The sequence below is a fragment of the Acanthopagrus latus genome, chromosome 2 (assembly GCF_904848185.1).
Source record: "Acanthopagrus latus isolate v.2019 chromosome 2, fAcaLat1.1, whole genome shotgun sequence".
Lineage (NCBI taxonomy): Eukaryota > Metazoa > Chordata > Actinopteri > Spariformes > Sparidae > Acanthopagrus > Acanthopagrus latus.
The window spans coordinates 2,762,502-2,779,233 of NC_051040.1; the positions used below are offsets into that span (position 1 = coordinate 2,762,502).

The following is a 16,732-nucleotide window of genomic DNA, read 5'->3' on the forward strand; positions in this document are numbered from 1 at the left end:
CACTGAGATTTCAAATCATTCAACACATTTTTATTAAGAAAACATTCAGGAAGTCATTCACACATCTGTATAATCAGAAATCTGTTACTGTGAAATAAATCCACAACAAGATATTACAGTTTGTAAGACGTCACCTCTGAACGTGGATGACTTTTGGATTCTTTAGTTTAGTAGAAAACTTTAACGGAACTTTTTCCCAACATGGATCAGCTTCCCTCTTACTTCCTACAGTCGGTTCAAGCTGTCTAAAAAAACAAAAAGGCCACAGTGGATTTTTGTCGGCAGCTGAGGTCTAAAGTTTGGAGAAGACGATTGATTTGGGACTTTTCTTCTCCATGGAGGCCTGAGCCGACTTCATCACATCTGCAGTCTGAAGCATGCTCATGTTCCAGGTGGCCTGGAGGAGGATGGAGAAGGTGGAGAAGGAGTTCAGTGGTGACATGAAGGAAGAAAGCAGCTTCGTGTGCGACTGTTTTTAAGGTAGTTACCATGTAGTCCAGCCCCTCGGCCACACTGTGGTCTCTGGAGTAGATGAGGTTGACTTTGGTGCCCTGAACAGCGACGGGGCTGCGACCGGCGATCTCCCCGGCTATCTCCAACGCTCCGGCCAACATGGCCTCCTTGTCTGCAAACACTCGGCTGGAGAGAATATATTTGACTGATTACAAAGTGCAGACGATTAAATCTGTTGGCTGCATTTGCACCACTGAAAGGTTTGTTGTGTCACTGTTTAACAAAGTTATCCTTGAATTTGAGTTACGGACAAAAACTTGTTTTGTGAGGTCACAGTGAGCTGGAGCTCGACCACATGAATCTCATCAGTTCATCCTCGAGTCCGTCTGGACGCTGGTGCCAAGTTGTAAGAAATTCGTCCACGAGAAAGACGGACAACATTAAACAACATCGGTGTGGTTTCTGTCTACAGGTGACAACTTGTCTAGCAGAGGTTCAGCTGAAACAAAGAGAAAACAAAACGATGAGTCGATTGATCACCTGACCAGTCCGCTGCTCTTGGCCTCATCAGCGTACATCTTCCTGGCGGTCAGAGCCAACTCGTTCACCAGGCTGGAGGACGTGAAGGAGAGTTAATCACATGATGTGTCAGGAAACTAGAAAATAAGGTGTAAATTATCTTGCTGAAATCATCTCAGTTCCTGGTTCAGCTGCTGAGTTTTAAGACTTTCTATGAATTATTAAATCGTCTGTTGACCTGCGGCTGCCGATGACTTTAGGAAGTCTCTGAAGAGTTCCAACATCTGCTGCCAGTCCGATATCCACTTCCTGTGAAGACGACCAGAAAGTCAGAATCACAACATCACCTTCATGATGTCATCACCTTTAATAAACCGTCTGCTTGAAGACTTTTCTGTAAAATATGAACCGCTTATTTTACTTTTAATTGAAATTCTACTGTTTTTATATCAATAAAATCTGTCTTGATATTATTTGCTGTTTTAACTTAAGACCAGAATGAGAATGATGACTGACGGTTTTCATTCAACAGAATTCAATTCAATCAATAAAAAAATCATTAAATTATTAGAATGGAGTAAAAAATAAATAGAAATCCTTTTCTTTTATAAGACTGATAATTAAGAATGAAACTGACACTGAACAAAATTCAATATGAGAAAATTATTGTCCATTTATTTTTTGAACATTTTTTAAAAATAATTTTTTCTGAAAAAAAAACAAAACAAAAAAACTATTTTTTCTCCCTGCAATAATTCAATTTTCCTCCCAAAATAAATTTTCTGATAAAAATAAAAGATTTGTGAGAAAACTTTAATTTTCTTGTCACCACATTTCCAGCCTCTGATATTAAAGTCGCCTGTACGCACCTTCACCTGGAACCAGGCGTCCTGCGTACACAGACGGATATCACAGGCTGTGATCAGATCAACACCTGCGATACAGAACAACATCCACAGTGAACTACACTGACACTGAGTAGAGTGCATACCTCCGCAGTAACACCATTATGCATGATTTCATGAACGCAGCTGGCCTACCTCCTCCAACACAGGCGCCGTGGATGGCCACCACCACGGGCTTCGGACACTGCGAGGAGAAAAGAAATCATTGATAAGGTGACTGAAAAATCCAGCTTCCATCTTTGTTGGAGTGATAACCACTCTTCAGCTCCGACCTTCTCGATGATAGAGAACGTCTCTTGGTACTTGGAGATTATTTTTCGCATGTTCCAGGAAGTTCTGGCCATGTCGTCGCCCTCTGGTTGGAGGACGTCGCCGGCCATGTCCATCAGGTCGATACCTGGACGGAAACGCAACACTGAGTGAATAAAAACTTTCCTACGAAGACTTTAAAACGTGTACAGAGTCAGACACCTACCAGCTGTGAAGAGCTTCCCTGCTCCAGAAACCACCACCACTCTGCAGTCTGGGTCTCCTGCGATCGCATTAAAGCAGTCCACCATCTCACTGGAGGCAGAAGAAGACAGAGCAGCAGGTGAAGATAATGTTCCTACATCAGACCGTCCAGTGACTGTGGATCTGACCAGGTTCGTACCTCCAGAAGACTTTGTTCATGGCGTTGCGTTTCTCAGGACGGTTCAGCTCCACATGTGTGATGAACTCTGCTGGCTGGCTGATGGCCAGCGAGGTGTACGGAGATCCAGGACCGCCGGAAGAAGACATGGATCTGACGGCGACCTGAGCCGGCAGCCACAGCCCGCGATCTGAGAGACACGAACACAGATATGGAAGAGTCCAGTGAACAGAAGTCAGATGACGGCAAAAAAAATAAAATGTGTTCACTCTGGATCACACAAGATTCTTTTTCACACGTCAACACAGACAGAAAAAAGTCCCAAGAACATTTTATTCTTCTTCATGTGCAAAAGTTGATCCCAGGATGGGAAAAAAATCTGATGTTTGGAAATTTTGTTTCCCTGAAAAGATTTACATTTTCATCAAAAAAAAAAAAAAAAAAAATGCAATTTTTCTGAAAATATTTCATTGTTGTTAAAAAATATATTTTTGTGAGAAAATGATATTTTTCTGAAAATTAACACGTGTGAAAGTCAAAATTTTCCAGACAGTGTTATTTCTAAGAACATTTAATTTTTGTGACATAATTTTAATATAAAACATAATTTTTTTTTTCTGAGGAAATGTTTTCATGCAGTAAGGAACTCTGCACCAGACTAAGAACATGGATAAGCTTAATAAAAAAAATAATAAAATAAAAACTATTTTAAAAACCCTTCACTTCTCCCTCAGGGTTTCCATATCAACGAGAGACAGGATGGAATAAAGTCTTGAAAACAAAGATTAACTTTTGTTTTTCAAACTTTTGTACTTGGCTGAGACACAAACACAAATAACTTCACACATGAAAAAATAAAACTCCTCCTAAGGGGAAAAAAACACTTGACTTAACAGATGAAAATAGTAACAGAAACATCTTTTATGTTAAGATCAGACTTTAGTAACCGGACTAAACTATGACTCTTTTAATCAGCATGTTGGCAACACAACACAACCTCTCACACAGTCTCACACAGTCTGCATGCTGCATGACACTAGTGAACTTTCACCTACATTTCACCTGCTTCACTCTTTACAGCGTTAATTCACATCAGTTAAATAAATCATTCACAACCTGTGAGGAGTAAACAGGCCTGACAATCATTTACATATCAAACATTATGTTTACTGTGAAGATTTAAACGTTTTAAGACATTTAAAGCAGATAAACACACTAACACACAAACTTGTTGACTTACATGTCGACAGCGCTGACCTGAAGAAAGTTGATAACATCTCTTCTTTCTTCTGAGCGGGTCAGAGTCCAAACTGATCACTGATCGATTAATCTGCAGCGGACAGATAAATCAGTCACCTCTCCCTCTGTGAGCTGTTAGCTAACGTTAGCTTGAAGCTAGCTGACAAACAGCTAGCTCAACAATAACAGCTCTCTGAACAAACGTCTCTAGTCGGAAACTTCACTGGTTTCACGGCAGAAAACATACAAAGAAGCAAAGTTACGTTACGTGACAGGTGTCATCCCACCAAACATGACAGTGTGTAGTAAAAAAGAAAGTTTAATTAACCCCTTACTGGCTAGATTAGCTCGTCCTCAAGAAGAAACAGTCTTACGGTGGCCGCCGGGGCTCAAACTGTAGAGCCAAAAGTCATACGCTGTTACTGCAAGTCCGTATTTTTGATAGTAAAACGAGAAAATTCCAAAAATAATTATATTTGTGGAAACAGCTTTCTTTCTTTTGTGTCTTGAATAGACTATTTTCATTATAAACTATATCAAACAAATTATATATAACTAATTACATGCTGCGTCACGTTTCTGATTAATTAAATTGGCAATCAGAATGAAATGAAATGAAAGGAAATAAAAACACTGATGGTCATTATCAGAGCTGTTCATATACACTACGTGTTATGCTTTAATCAGAAGTTACTTTGCAAGTTTAACGTTGCATCAAAGCTAAATCAGCACATGTGACAAAAAAAGACAGATTATTTTTTTTTTTTTTATCTTAAAAGAAATCTTGAGAAAATGTTATTTTTTGGGAGAAATTTATATTTTATGAGAAAGTCCAAATTTTCCAGAAAGTGTATTTCCAAGAACATTTGATTTTAGTGGGATAATTCTAATTTAAGAAGATTATTTTTTTTTCTTTTACTGAGAACAGTTTTGAGAAAAAAAAAATCGTGAGATTTTTCTGAGAATTTATTAAGTTGGCAACCAGAATGGAATAAAATGAAACGCTGACTGTCATTATCAGAGTTGATAATTAACTCCATTACATTTTATACTAAATCAGAAGTTACTTGCAGGTTTAATGTCGCATCAAATGCTGCAGTTCTCTTTCCTCCACCAGAGGGCGCCAGAGCTCCGTCTGTTGTTTCTGTTATGAACAAAATATTAATTTCTGACCTTTTCTGACTTTTTCCCACAATGTACCGTCTCATTTCGTGTTTATAGCTCAGATGATGTTCGTGTTGTGTAAAGAAGAAGCTTCTTCTCTCTGTCTGACAGGAAACAGCGCCGCGCTCCCGTCTTACATTCCTATTGGACAAGACTGCGTCACGTGACCAGTGAAGGCGCCGCGTAACGGTCTTATTTTATTAAAACAACACATTTCTCTGCCGTCTTCAGGCATTTAATCACATCCACCGTGTTCAGTTGACTTTGTTACTTTATAATCGAGCGGAATTGTGACAGAAACATAAACTCGCACCGTCACTGAGGATTCTGGATCGATAAACGACACCCTTACGTCTGACGCCATGACGCCATCGCTTCTCGGCCTTTTGGCTAAGATCAAGTGTAGTATCTGTTCTTATCAGTTTAATATCTGATACGTCCCCTACCCGGGGACCATATATTAAATTGATTTTTGGAACAGGGAGATGGAATAGGGGCTTGCTCCGTCCACTCCACGCATCGCCCTGGTATTGCAGTATCTCCAGGAGCGGTGCACCCCCCTCTCACTGTCAAAATTAAAATAAAAATGCGAAATATCTATGTATTAATATGCCCTGTGATATGTCTTGTTAAACAGACTTCTCCAACCATACAAAACTCAAAGGGCTGCAGGTGTGTGTGTGTCCTCACAGAGTCTGAAGGACACTGAGCTCTGAGGTTCAGAGTCATCAGGACCACCTGTGGGTCACTGAGCCCAGGTGAGCCCAGGTGTGAGCGGTTGCTATGGAAGGGAACTCCGCACTGAATTTGTAGGTGGGTGATAAATAAAACCTTCGTCCACCTCCTCTGTTCAAAAACAGCTGTTCCAGTTTGACACAGATGGATTCTTTTATTCCACTTTCTCTGGCCAACATATTGAGATTGTTGTCCTCAAAAGAATCATTCAGACACATGAAGTGAAGGTTTTTAGTATGGTCCACTGAGCGGGACCCAGGACTGAGCGGGACCCAGGACTGAGCGGGACCCAGGACTGAGCGGGACCCAGGACCGGGAGGGACCCAGGACCGGGAGGGACCCAGGACCGGGAGACTTCACATCTCCCTCCTTAAAGACCCCTGACTAACAACACGGCTGGTAAATGAAGGTTTGCTCAGTGCTGCCAGTTTCTGCAGAAGATTCATAGATGTGTCAACTCCAAACCACCGGGCTGTGGACCGGTACTGGGTCTTGGGTCATTCAGCACCGGCCTGCAACAAACTATTAAAAAAGCTGGTGGCTCCTATCTGATCTGTGCTGTCCACTGGGTTGTGAACCTCCCTGACTTATTGGACAAAGGAGCTCATGGGCTCTGAAATATCATCAAGGAGGACCTTATATCGTGTGTGTGTGTGCTTCAGGTTGTCAGGCCTCACTGGGAACCGTCTGGACTCATGAGTGAAACACTGACGGGCAGCACCAGCAGAAACTAGAGAGCCTGAAACAAGCACAACATGAGACTCTGTAGTTAGCTCAGGTGAGAGCTGTTGGTTTGGAGAGTTTGCTTCCAGTATTTGGTCTTTGCCCCTCTCAGTTTGGTGGTGGGGGTTTTAAGATGGAAGGTAAAAAGACATTTTACACACAACAGCACATTTCATAAGGACGGCACATTAAACTCAACCTTAAATTGATTTTTTTTTTATTTTCTTAGAACAAAACAACTCTCCATCTGCACATCAGACATGGAGACACAGAACTGAATAAGTAGCAATTAAAATAACACAAAAAAACAAAAAGTGAGCTATAATAATAAAAAGTTCCAAAAGACAAATCTTTTACAAAACCATGTTGTTCACGGCTGCTGAACCACCTGAGCATAAAACCAATTCTGTCAAATATGCGTTCTCACATGTCAGGTTACTGTAGAAGCATAATACAAAAAGTAAAAAGGACAACTTATACTGAAGACACACGTACTGATACTCTATAAACCACATCTGGGGCATGAATATCAAAACTTTGAATTCCTTTAAACCTGATTAATATACCAAATATGAGGAGTTTGCACTGCGATCTTAATGTGACATTATTTCACAGTATTTCAGGTGTTTGTGGATATAATTCCCCCCCAGGTGTGTTACAAGCCGCCATGGTCAGAGTACAAGTGAACATGGGAATGGTGGACCATCTTCCTCTTCTTGGCTACGAGGCTGCTTTCAGTTGGCGTGCTGAACGGTGGAGAAGCACAGTTTGAGGGTGTACGGGTACGGACCAGCTAGAAAAAGAGGGAGAGAATTAAAATTACGCACCAATTAACACCACGAGCCTCAAAGTACTGTAACAACACACCGGAACAAACCTTTTTTCTGTCTGAAACCCTGCTCAGCACCAGAGACGCTTAGGGGAACAACCTCAGACATGTTACCTGCGTTTTTCATCTGGTAGTGGTTCATCATGGCCAGAGCCTCCATGGCATCATTGATGGACTCCCACTCTAACAGACCTGAAGCGCTGCGGTCACTGGGAGCTGCGCCACCTGGTGGTGGGAGTCAGAATTAAAAACACCTTCCAGCGTTGTTCTGGTTTTTAAATCATCGCTGTCACATTTTATCTAATGGATATAAACTTTAATTTTCTCCAAGTTCAGTGGCCAAAAGAAAAAAAACCCAGCTTACTCTTTCCTGTGAACATTTTGACGTTGACGGGACACTTGATACCGATCTCTTCACAAATCTGTGGAGAGAACAACATTTATTAGTTACTGCATGAAGGTGGATTATGTGACCTCTTAAACAAGGAAATCAATTTAATAGAGAAAATGAGGTGAAAGCAGTGAAACGTTCCGCAGACCTGAGAGAAAACCTCTGGCGTGACGTCGGGCTGGGCGTTGAAGAAGTGCAACACGTTGCTCGGGTGCTGGATGCGGTTCTTGGCCGCCTGTTCTGGGGAGGTGAACCGGTTGTTCCTGGAGCCGTGGAAGTCTTTGAAACTACTTGTGCCGTCCTCCAGCTCGTAACACTGACCGGGAACGATGGCTTGCTGCTTGGACACGCTGCAGGGACGGAGGATATTCATTTAATTAAGAGGACTTCACTGCTGCTGCCAATACTTTCCTCTTTATTTAGCTGCTTTGGTTTGACACCCACGTAACAACACTAATTTGTCTGAAGTTCTAACATGCCGAGGTTTGTGTGGTCTGGGTAAGTGAACTCACCACACGTTCATTCTCTGTCCGAAGAGGAAGTTGTTGTTGAGGTGACTGATGGCGCGATCCACAGCGTAGCAGTCTCCCATCTCCACCATGGCGGCACCGGGCTTACTCTTCATGAACTTCACCTGCAGGACCAGGTAACAGACGGGTTTAACAGGTTAACGGTTCCTTCAACACAGCTGCTTCTGACGGACGAAAGGTTCCAATCTTTTGATTCAAGATAATGGTTTTCTGTTGGTCTCTGTGTTTTGGATTGGAAGTATTTTACACTTCGAAAATAGAGCAAAACAGCAGTTTATTCCTCGAGACATTTTCAGGTGATAAACACTTTGTACTTGTCAGAATGTTTCTGGGTTTAAAGATTATTTTTGGGCTTTGTGAATTTATTTTTAAATCTGACAGCGATGAGTTAGAAGACTGTGTCATTTCATCTTTGAGGTTAAATAAGCAATAGAGAGAAAAACGACTATTTTAAGTGCAGCCATTTATAAAAGCATGACAGCTCCAGCTCTCAACAAAAATAGATGCAGTTTAAATAAGAACTCTGACATGTCGGCCCTTAAACAGAAGATTAAAAGCAAATTCCTGACTTTGTCTTTGAGGACACATTTCCCCTCGGAGCAAAGACCTGGAAACAAATACTGATTCGTTTCCTCTGCATGTATATTTCCATCTTCTCTTTCAACAATATGTGCAGATATTGACAGTTTTTGTTTGATCATTTATCATATAGTTTTGTGAGTGAAGGTGGGGGCCTTCACTCTTCATCTGATGATCTGATGAAGACGTTACAGCTTGAAATGTTTCCCCTCACAGCAGAAACAGAAAAAAAAAAAAAACATCAACTGCCAGATACTGACCCGCTCCACGTTTCCATAGAGACAGAAGATATTGAAGACACGGTCGGCGTTCATCTTGGTTGGGTCCAGTCCATACAACATGACGACTGGAGACTCAGCGTGGCCGCCGTACTCTCCAGGAGGAGGGGGAGGAGGTCCGTAGCCGGGCCCGTAGCTTCTCCCCCCGCGGCCTCTCATCGGGGGACCCATGCGCCGACCCTCGTAGGGCGGAGATCCATAGCTCTCGTCGTAGCCATGGTAACCACCACCTGAAGAGCGGGGCAGAGAGAGGACAGGGAATAAACCGGTAATCCACCGAGGTCAGGTCAAGACAGAACCACTTTCTGAAAAACGTCACCGACTGGAGAAACAGATTTCATCCCAAGATAAATGCAGCACATGAAGCGTCCTAGTTGTCATCACAGCACCGCTTAACTGCCACTGTGTGGAGGACCGTTTATTAACTTTGATTACACATCACCCCAAAAATATATCAAGTTTGATTATCCCACAGATTTCAGGTAATTAAAGTCGCCTTTTTAAAAAGGTATAGATGAGCAGAGTATTTTGTTTTCATGTGTTTGTTTCAGTGTTCGTTCTGGTTTCTCGGGGGCGTGACAGCCTTACCGTACTCTGGAGGGTGGTCGCCCAGCAGAGCAGGCTGTCTCTGACGCTTGTTGGGGTTGGCATTCACATCCTCTATGAAATCGGAAAGACAAAAACAGGAGAAGAAAGGCAGAGAGAGAAACAGAAAGAGCCATTTGAATATGACGAGACTGGAAACAAGACCGGCTGCAGTATCTACATGACAACAGGGTGCCGGAGCGTTTAACGCCTGGTTATCATGGTTAACTGACAATTGGATGAGATTTTAGATAAAGTAGATAAATCAATTGTCAGGATAACTTAGCCCTGGAGACAGACACATGCATTTCAAGATTGATTCATCTTGTCTGCAGGAGTCAAGTGACATAAAAACTCCCCCCTCCCCCACAATACACTCCAGGCAGGTCACAACAGTCAAACCAAGCAGCTGAAATAATCAGTGATCATCTTTGTCTGTAGAAATTAGTTTAGGAAATGGGAAAGGAGGTATGGGGATGTAAAAGATGGCAAGACTGATATGAGATTCAATAGAAATTCCCTTCAACCACAAATCAAAATCCCTCTTAAATCAGAAAACATCCACAATATTAAACGTTTAGCTTTTAGAGTGAAGTGGGTGGGAAATGGCAAACATGAGGTGGATGCTAATGATCTAGGAGGTGAGAAGGGGACATCAAGACAAAGTCACTCTAGATAAGCATCACAAATGGCTAAATTTAAAAATAAAGTTTGTACGCTCACACACACCTGCATTGCTCCCATTGCCATCTGCATCACCATCTGTACAGGTACACAATAATCATACACAATCAGAATGGAAGCCAGGTTAATCAAAAAGGTACATTTTCCTCCCAGTGTAACCCAGTTAAATGTCAGGAGAGAACAGTAAAACCCACTCAGGACAAAGCTGTCTGGACTATGAAATGCAGAAGGCTTGGTACCTCTGCAGGTGACCAACCAGGATCGTGCAGACTGTAAAAGGCAGTTTTGTGACCAGAATACAAAAAGGCAGCTTGTAAATTTTGGGCACCAGCAGCCACTGAGGCTCTCCTGGCTTCACATGTGAGCGACGCTTTGGGTCGCCCACATCGTGCAAGGATTAACATGAAGTTCACACCCTCCAGATTGAAACATAATTTCATCTCCCAAAAGAAACTATCACACAGGTCCAGGGAAACACACATAACAGATCCCTGATGGCTGTGAAGTGCCAACAGAGGGAGCAACACCACAAGGCCAACACAGTAAGTTTGAGTGACATAATACAACCCCTCCCCCCTGACAGAACCACAACCATCACCCTCCTCCAGAAAGAGAAAGATTAAGCCTGTATGAGGAAACAAAAACAAATCGAGTCATGTCAGTCTTGTGTGGCGATGTTGGGTGCTGGGCGTTGGAGTCATGTGGTGCTGTGCAGTTATGTCCCCCCTGACGAGGGTCTCGATTTACTTACTGCATGCTTACAAACAGTGGGAGGAAGATATTTGCTGCAGTAGATCCACCACTCTCCACTCATTTCATTTCATCCAATACTCTTATCCATTTCCTCTTTTGGGGGAAACAACTCTCCACCTCAGGATCGATTCCTGGTTTTATCAAACGCCCATTGGAGGGTTGGTCCGTCCTTTTTGTTCCTTTTTGGAATAGTCCGCTTAGCACCCACTGGTAGGCCTTGAGGCTGCCAGAGAACATTTCAGTTGGGAAGCTGGCTCCTCTTAGCCGCAAATTGCCAAACCTGCATCACATGGAAGGCGTTACACAGCTTCTAGAGACTTTAAAATGTTAAGAAAAAAAAACTGCACTCAAAAAAAAAAAAAATAAAGGGGGGGGGGTAGCTTAACAGGGATGCATGTAGTAAGAAAATCAGAGCAGGGAAAAGATGAAGAGATGAGGAGAAAGAGCAAGAGAGAGAAGCTGATTTCCATGTGGGAGGAAACACATAAAACCAAAACTGGGCCTGAATGGGCTCTGAGTGTGCTTGATGGTGTTGTCAGCAGTGTCTTCATCAGTTGTCTTGTGTTGGGCTCCAATGTGACGGGGGTGTGATTCATCTATTGGATCAGTTGGTAGGGCGCCGGCACGTGTGCTGCTCGAGTGTGTCGTTTTCATGTCAACAAGCATGGCAACAATACAGGAAGGCCGAGGTTTTAAAAAATGTGATCTCAGTCGAGCAGATAGTATCAGTGTGCATCAGCTGCTGTGCTGAGATGTCTGTCACTACCATCTGTTTGGGTGGATGCTGTGTCTTCTCTGGTATCAGTCTCCATTTGGGATTTTCGGTGCAGGCTTTGGCCTGCTTCAATGTGTCATCGCTTGTGTCTCAACATGAAGGGGGGAGGGACCAAGTGTAGCTCAGTGCCCAAAACACCCCGCCCTCGAGAAGTGTGCGTTGTCTTCAGGGGTCTTGTGCTGGGATGCAGAGATGAGGAGTGAGTGGTAAATCAGTCCTACATCGTCATGTAGCGTGGGTGGTGGTGGTGATGGTGGTGGTGGGGTCTTGTCGTTTGTCCCCTTGTGTCTCAGGGGACGTTTGGCCCTCTGTATGAAAGTGGTTGTGTCCTCACTGAAGATACTTGAGGTGGTGGCTGCTGAGTGGGGATGTTGTCAGCATGTATCTGCCTCTCCCTTTAGCACATGTTCCTGTGCATGTTTGTTTTGACTTGCTGAGTTCACAGATTAATTAGGAGAAGATAAAGAGTTACATGATGTTGCACATGACCCGTTTACTGATGCTGGTCAATGCCTCTGTTCTCACACAAATCACAGTTACTATCTGTCTGACAGTAACACAGTGACATGTTGTGGCTGCCCTGACTGGGACTCGGCATACTTCAGAGTCATTGATTAGGATTTTCTAGATGTAAAAGTTAAATTTAATAACCGGCAGAAGCTGACAGTGGAAAAGACCAGGATCAGTCTTGGTGGCAAGGATATTTGTCTTTAAAGTTGAAAAACATGATGCCTGAACTGTTGTTGAACTTTAAGTATATACACAGTAGCCCAGATGATCTTAAACACACTGCAGGTTTACAGGTGTGGCAAGAAAGGCATGAACAGGAAATACTGGAGAGAAAACAACAGGGACACAACAGGTGTTTGTTCTCACTATTGAGATATGCAGAGGTAGATGACAGATACTCCCACAGAGGTAATAAAAACACCTGTCACTCGCTTGGGCAGTGTGTCTGTTAGACAACAGCACTCATATCTTAAATCTGTCTCTGTGCTGCTTTGTCAAAACAAAACTCTTCTTCCTTGTTCCTGCAATTCTCACCACACAGCAGAGCTCAACACTTTTGTCTTTCATTTTGCTGAATTGTAGGTTCACTCTACATTTCTGATGCCCACTAGTCTTTACAGTTAAATTGCTATGGGCTATTCAACCTGAGTATTAGTTTACATTCAGACCCTGATTTTCCATAACTCCCACATATGATCACTGATCCTGGTGTGTACTTACAAATGTTAAGTTTTAATTAAGATACCAAGCAACACCTTCAATAATAATGCCACAGAAGTCCTCGTAGGTAACTGGACTTATAGACTTAGTATACTGGTCACAACTTAAAATGTATCTATTTAGCAGCATTACCAATGAAGGGTGTTGACACCATCCCCTTAATGGCCTGCTTGCTGAAACTCCTCACAGTGGCAGTAAGGGTGATCAACGATATCGGGCTTCTATGCTACAAAGCATGTTTGGCACCAAGAAAATGCTCAGGGTGTATGAGAGTGTGTGAGGTTTTACCTGGTCCTCCTAGGTTAGGGTTTGTGTAGTCCCAAGTGTCTTGGTCATTCTTGAACACATTCAGACGGGTGGGCTGAAGGAAAATAAATCATATGAAAACAAGCTGGCTGACAAATTACACAGCTATTCATAGATTCATTTAGATTAATGTTTAAAAAACAAAACAACAAGCAGCAATAGTGTTTTAGATAAATACACATAGAGTATAGTTTGTTCATGATTTTCTCCAGCAATAAAGTGAGGCTGCGTCCAGTACAGATGAAAAAATAAGTCACTTACTAAATCAAAATAAAAGTGACTGGGCCGTTTTCTGCACTTACCTTTGCATACTCGATCTTCAGCGTGCAGCAGCCAGAGTAGATGTCGGCACCGTTCAGGGAGGCCTTGGCCCGCTGGGCGCTTTGCACAGAGTCAAATGTAATGACAGGGTTAAGGAAAAGACAAGTGCTGTGTAATCTCAATGACAGTAAAGATCCGGAACGAAGGCCACAACAGTAAAACCTTCACACCTAAACACTGCTGTGCTGCTTCTAGTTCCTCCATAATTAGAACCCGTCAAATGTTCCTACCACAACTTGTCTTCCTCAGGATGCAGTGTGCACCTTTTTGTGGTTGTGAGCTGATAAGTTTACATTTATTTTTTTAGAACATTGACAAAGCTACAAAACCTGTTAGATACAAACTACACCATCCATCATTACGTTGTTTCTGAATTACCATTCACATGTATTTCAGCAGTTCATGTTATTTTTGTCCGGTAGTGGTAATACACTCATAGTCAACAGGAAAAGGATATTCAACCATGGCCTGGACGCCGTTCTTCCTGAAGATGACGATTCTCTGGACAGGCCCACAGTTGTTGCAGATAGTGTAGAGGACATCCTGTGAAAATGGAACAAGTTATACACAATACACACAAACACACACGGGCTGTGCATCATTACGCTCTGGATTGTGGATGGCACAAACGAAACATATGAATGTGTGACTTTGCTCTATGATGGTTGATGGTTAACTGACACATGCAACCGAATCGTTCATTGAGAGAATAATCTATTTATGTTATAAAGCAGCAAAACATGCACGGCTGCCCTGAATATTAGAGCATGCCAAATCTTTTTAACACTGCATATCCTGAATCAAACAAATTAACTGTCTCCACTAATCTGTGTGCACTAAAACCAATCGTCATAAAAGGGAGTGAACCTCCACACGTCAAGTAAAAAGACATAACATATGTCGTTGCATTTACCGTGGTGATGGGGTAGATGGGGTTCATGATGGTGAGCAGGAGAACATTGTTAACACTTCTGGAGTCATCCGAGTCTCCTGGCCTGGAGATCTTCTGGCTAGTTGAGTAGTTGATGAAGGCTGGGTGACCGGCGATGTAGACTTGGTTGTCTGCAGCATAGGTTACAGCTGTGGACGATCCGTTCATGTCTTCGTACTCCACCAGGGCCTGGCGCTTTTTGGGCATCACCACCACATAGCTAAAAACAAATGTAAGTTTAGGGTTAGATGATGCAGACTCAACAAGAACACGTTTGGTGGAAGGTGACTGAGTCCAGGTAACAGGCAACAAAGTGTCATGAATGTGAACTATGGAAAAGATGCATTTCATGTTGTTTTTCTTTACCTGATCGCTCCAAATTCCTGCAAGGCCTCCACAAGGTCGGCCTCCGTGACACCGTCCACCAGCCCCCGGACATGGACCACCACAGAAGGAAGGGTCTTGTGTGGATCCTCATATCCCTGTCGAAGAAATCATGAGATTTAGCAAATATTCTCAGTGTAGGCATTTTTTTAACCCACATGTGTGGCCCTGCAGGTGTATCAGTGAGTGGTTTAGACATGGGCGACTTCACAGCTCTGCTTAATGTTACACACAAGAAACTAAATGTTCCATAGGGTTAGGGTTACATTTCTTGCAATCTAAAAAAATAAATAATTAGCCTGCAGTGAAGCAAACTAGCACACACATAATATACTATTATACGCATATTCATGATCTTGTGTAGACTTATAAAAAAGGGGATTAACAATCTGCGTGGCGGCTTAATTAGCAAGTGACCACAGATGAGATGACAATTTATTCCAGACCCATTTTTAATCAATGAGCATCTTCACAGCTATATTAACAAATAATAATAGAACAATGAGATGAACAGAGTCAATATACTCTTTGCTCAATTAGCTGGAGGAGAAAACGGAGTCAATAGGTGTCGTTAGGTCATGCTAACCTAATGCTAATACTCGTTCACCTCAGGTTACTACAGTTGGGGGAAGGGGTGATCAGTGGCTCTAACGGGTGTATCGTTTAGCAAAAATGTTTAATAAAAAGCTTATCTCCAAATCCTGAGTGTTGGTATAATCAAGCCAGCGTGTATAACAGGCGAGTAATTTGAAGCACAGCCCGATTACAATCTGAAGCTCACAGCTAGCATACGGCTAACGTTACCGGTACTAGAACAAAGCCACGCTCAGGCGAGGCCCGGCTGGGGAAGCCGCCCTCCAACCATCCTAGTCAGGCTGCACAGAGGAGGTATACGTGCAGTTTATGATCCGAGCGGTGTTCCTTGTTCCCCTCACAGGTACAAACACACAATGTTTAACACACAACGCCCATGAAAAGAAGACAGCCCTTCATACAAACATGGATGTAGCATGACCCGTGACGCGTCGTGACATTTTTCCCCAACGGCGCATCTGAATGAATCAAACTCAACTGAGAAAACGGCCACCGCGTTTGTTATGTAACCTACACAAATCTCCGCAGCAGCTCGCGTTTAAAAAAACTCACCGTGGCCATTCCGTCGGTTTTCTGTCGTTTCGTTGCCCTGCCGTCTTCGCTGTAGTAACGGCTCGCTGCGGTAGCCATGTTGTCCCGGTTAAAAAGGATGGTGGTAGTGACGATCAACTGAAATGGACGGAAAAGTCAAGAAAAACCAGGCTCGTGCGGCCACGCCCAGAACATCGACACCGCGTGCTGTGATAGGCTCAGCTAGCTGTCAATTAATTTGTGCTCGAGTAACAGCCAATAGAAGCACAGGAAACGTAAAGAGGCTTTACCTAACTGTAAAAGTAGTTAATCAGCAATATACACAAATCAAATCAAGTCACATTTATATTGTGAGAAATCTTCATATTTTCAAAACAAACGTGTCTGGAGTACAGCTGATTAGTTGATTGATTTACGTTAACAACCTTTTTGCAGTAAACTGTCTCCAAAGAGTCTGATAAACGCCCTACATGTAAATACAAATGTTGGATAATGTCCTTGGATAATTTCTACAGCCATAATTTAAGAAATAAGTAATGTTATTGGCAAATGTATCAGTGTAACATCACTTATTACAAAAAATATATTAAAAAGTAAAACATCAAAAATCATGTTTTTTCTTCCTTACAGCTTTTTGTGAGTCAGAAATAAAGTGAGACCAC

The 16,732-nt window shown here is 42.6% G+C and overlaps 2 protein-coding genes and 1 non-coding gene across 6 annotated transcripts; 1 reads left to right on the plus strand and 2 right to left on the minus strand.

Annotated features, from left to right (window-relative positions):
- Nucleotides 1-14: 14 nt before the first annotated feature.
- ech1 (enoyl CoA hydratase 1, peroxisomal) lies at nt 15-4,150 on the minus strand. Its single transcript, XM_037121387.1, has 11 exons — nt 4,083-4,150; nt 3,749-3,838; nt 2,530-2,698; nt 2,353-2,441; nt 2,150-2,274; nt 2,013-2,061; nt 1,842-1,906; nt 1,211-1,281; nt 994-1,065; nt 489-639; nt 15-397 (listed from the first exon to the last, which is right to left on the minus strand). The coding sequence occupies exons 2-11, from the start codon at nt 3,783-3,785 to the stop codon at nt 293-295; spliced, it is 933 nt and encodes a 310-aa protein (XP_036977282.1). The 5' UTR covers nt 3,786-3,838; nt 4,083-4,150; the 3' UTR covers nt 15-292.
- Nucleotides 4,151-5,281: 1,131 nt separating this feature from the next.
- On the plus strand, nt 5,282-5,472 carry LOC119013809. Its single transcript, XR_005072828.1, has one exon. It is a non-coding gene; the product is annotated as a U2 spliceosomal RNA (small nuclear RNA).
- Nucleotides 5,473-6,569: 1,097 nt separating this feature from the next.
- Nucleotides 6,570-16,249, minus strand: LOC119032411 (heterogeneous nuclear ribonucleoprotein L-like). Of its 4 annotated transcripts, none has more exons than XM_037121557.1 (14): nt 16,092-16,249; nt 14,928-15,043; nt 14,544-14,781; nt 14,088-14,173; nt 13,612-13,708; nt 13,292-13,364; nt 10,291-10,323; nt 9,565-9,636; nt 8,959-9,206; nt 8,102-8,223; nt 7,738-7,939; nt 7,563-7,620; nt 7,247-7,423; nt 6,570-7,162 (listed from the first exon to the last, which is right to left on the minus strand). In XM_037121557.1, exons 1-14 carry the CDS (start codon nt 16,167-16,169, stop codon nt 7,104-7,106), a joined length of 1,659 nt encoding a protein of 552 aa, XP_036977452.1. In that variant the 5' UTR covers nt 16,170-16,249; the 3' UTR covers nt 6,570-7,103. The 4 variants fall into 4 exon arrangements, with proteins under 4 accessions (XP_036977452.1, XP_036977468.1, XP_036977460.1 ...); XM_037121573.1 differs by having other exon boundaries at nt 7,313-7,423; nt 16,092-16,169; XM_037121565.1 differs by lacking the exon at nt 10,291-10,323.
- Nucleotides 16,250-16,732: the final 483 nt, after the last annotated feature.

Coding starts and splice junctions, on each gene's coding strand:
- ech1 (XM_037121387.1), bottom strand. CDS start 3,785: ATGTTATCAACTTTCTTCAGGTCAGCGCTGTCGACAT. Junction 2,699..3,748: donor CAGGTCAGCGCTGTCGACAT/GTAAGTCAACAA, acceptor CGTGTCTCTCAG/ATCGCGGGCTGTGGCTGCCG. Junction 1,907..2,012: donor CGGCGCCTGTGTTGGAGGAG/GTAGGCCAGCTG, acceptor TCTGTATCGCAG/GTGTTGATCTGATCACAGCC.
- LOC119032411 (XM_037121557.1), bottom strand. CDS start 16,169: ATGGCTACCGCAGCGAGCCGTTACTACAGCGAAGACGGCAGGGCAACG. Junction 14,782..14,927: donor CAGGAATTTGGAGCGATCAG/GTAAAGAAAAAC, acceptor ATTTGTTTTTAG/CTATGTGGTGGTGATGCCCA. Junction 13,365..13,611: donor TGAAGATCGAGTATGCAAAG/GTAAGTGCAGAA, acceptor ATTTTCCTTCAG/CCCACCCGTCTGAATGTGTT.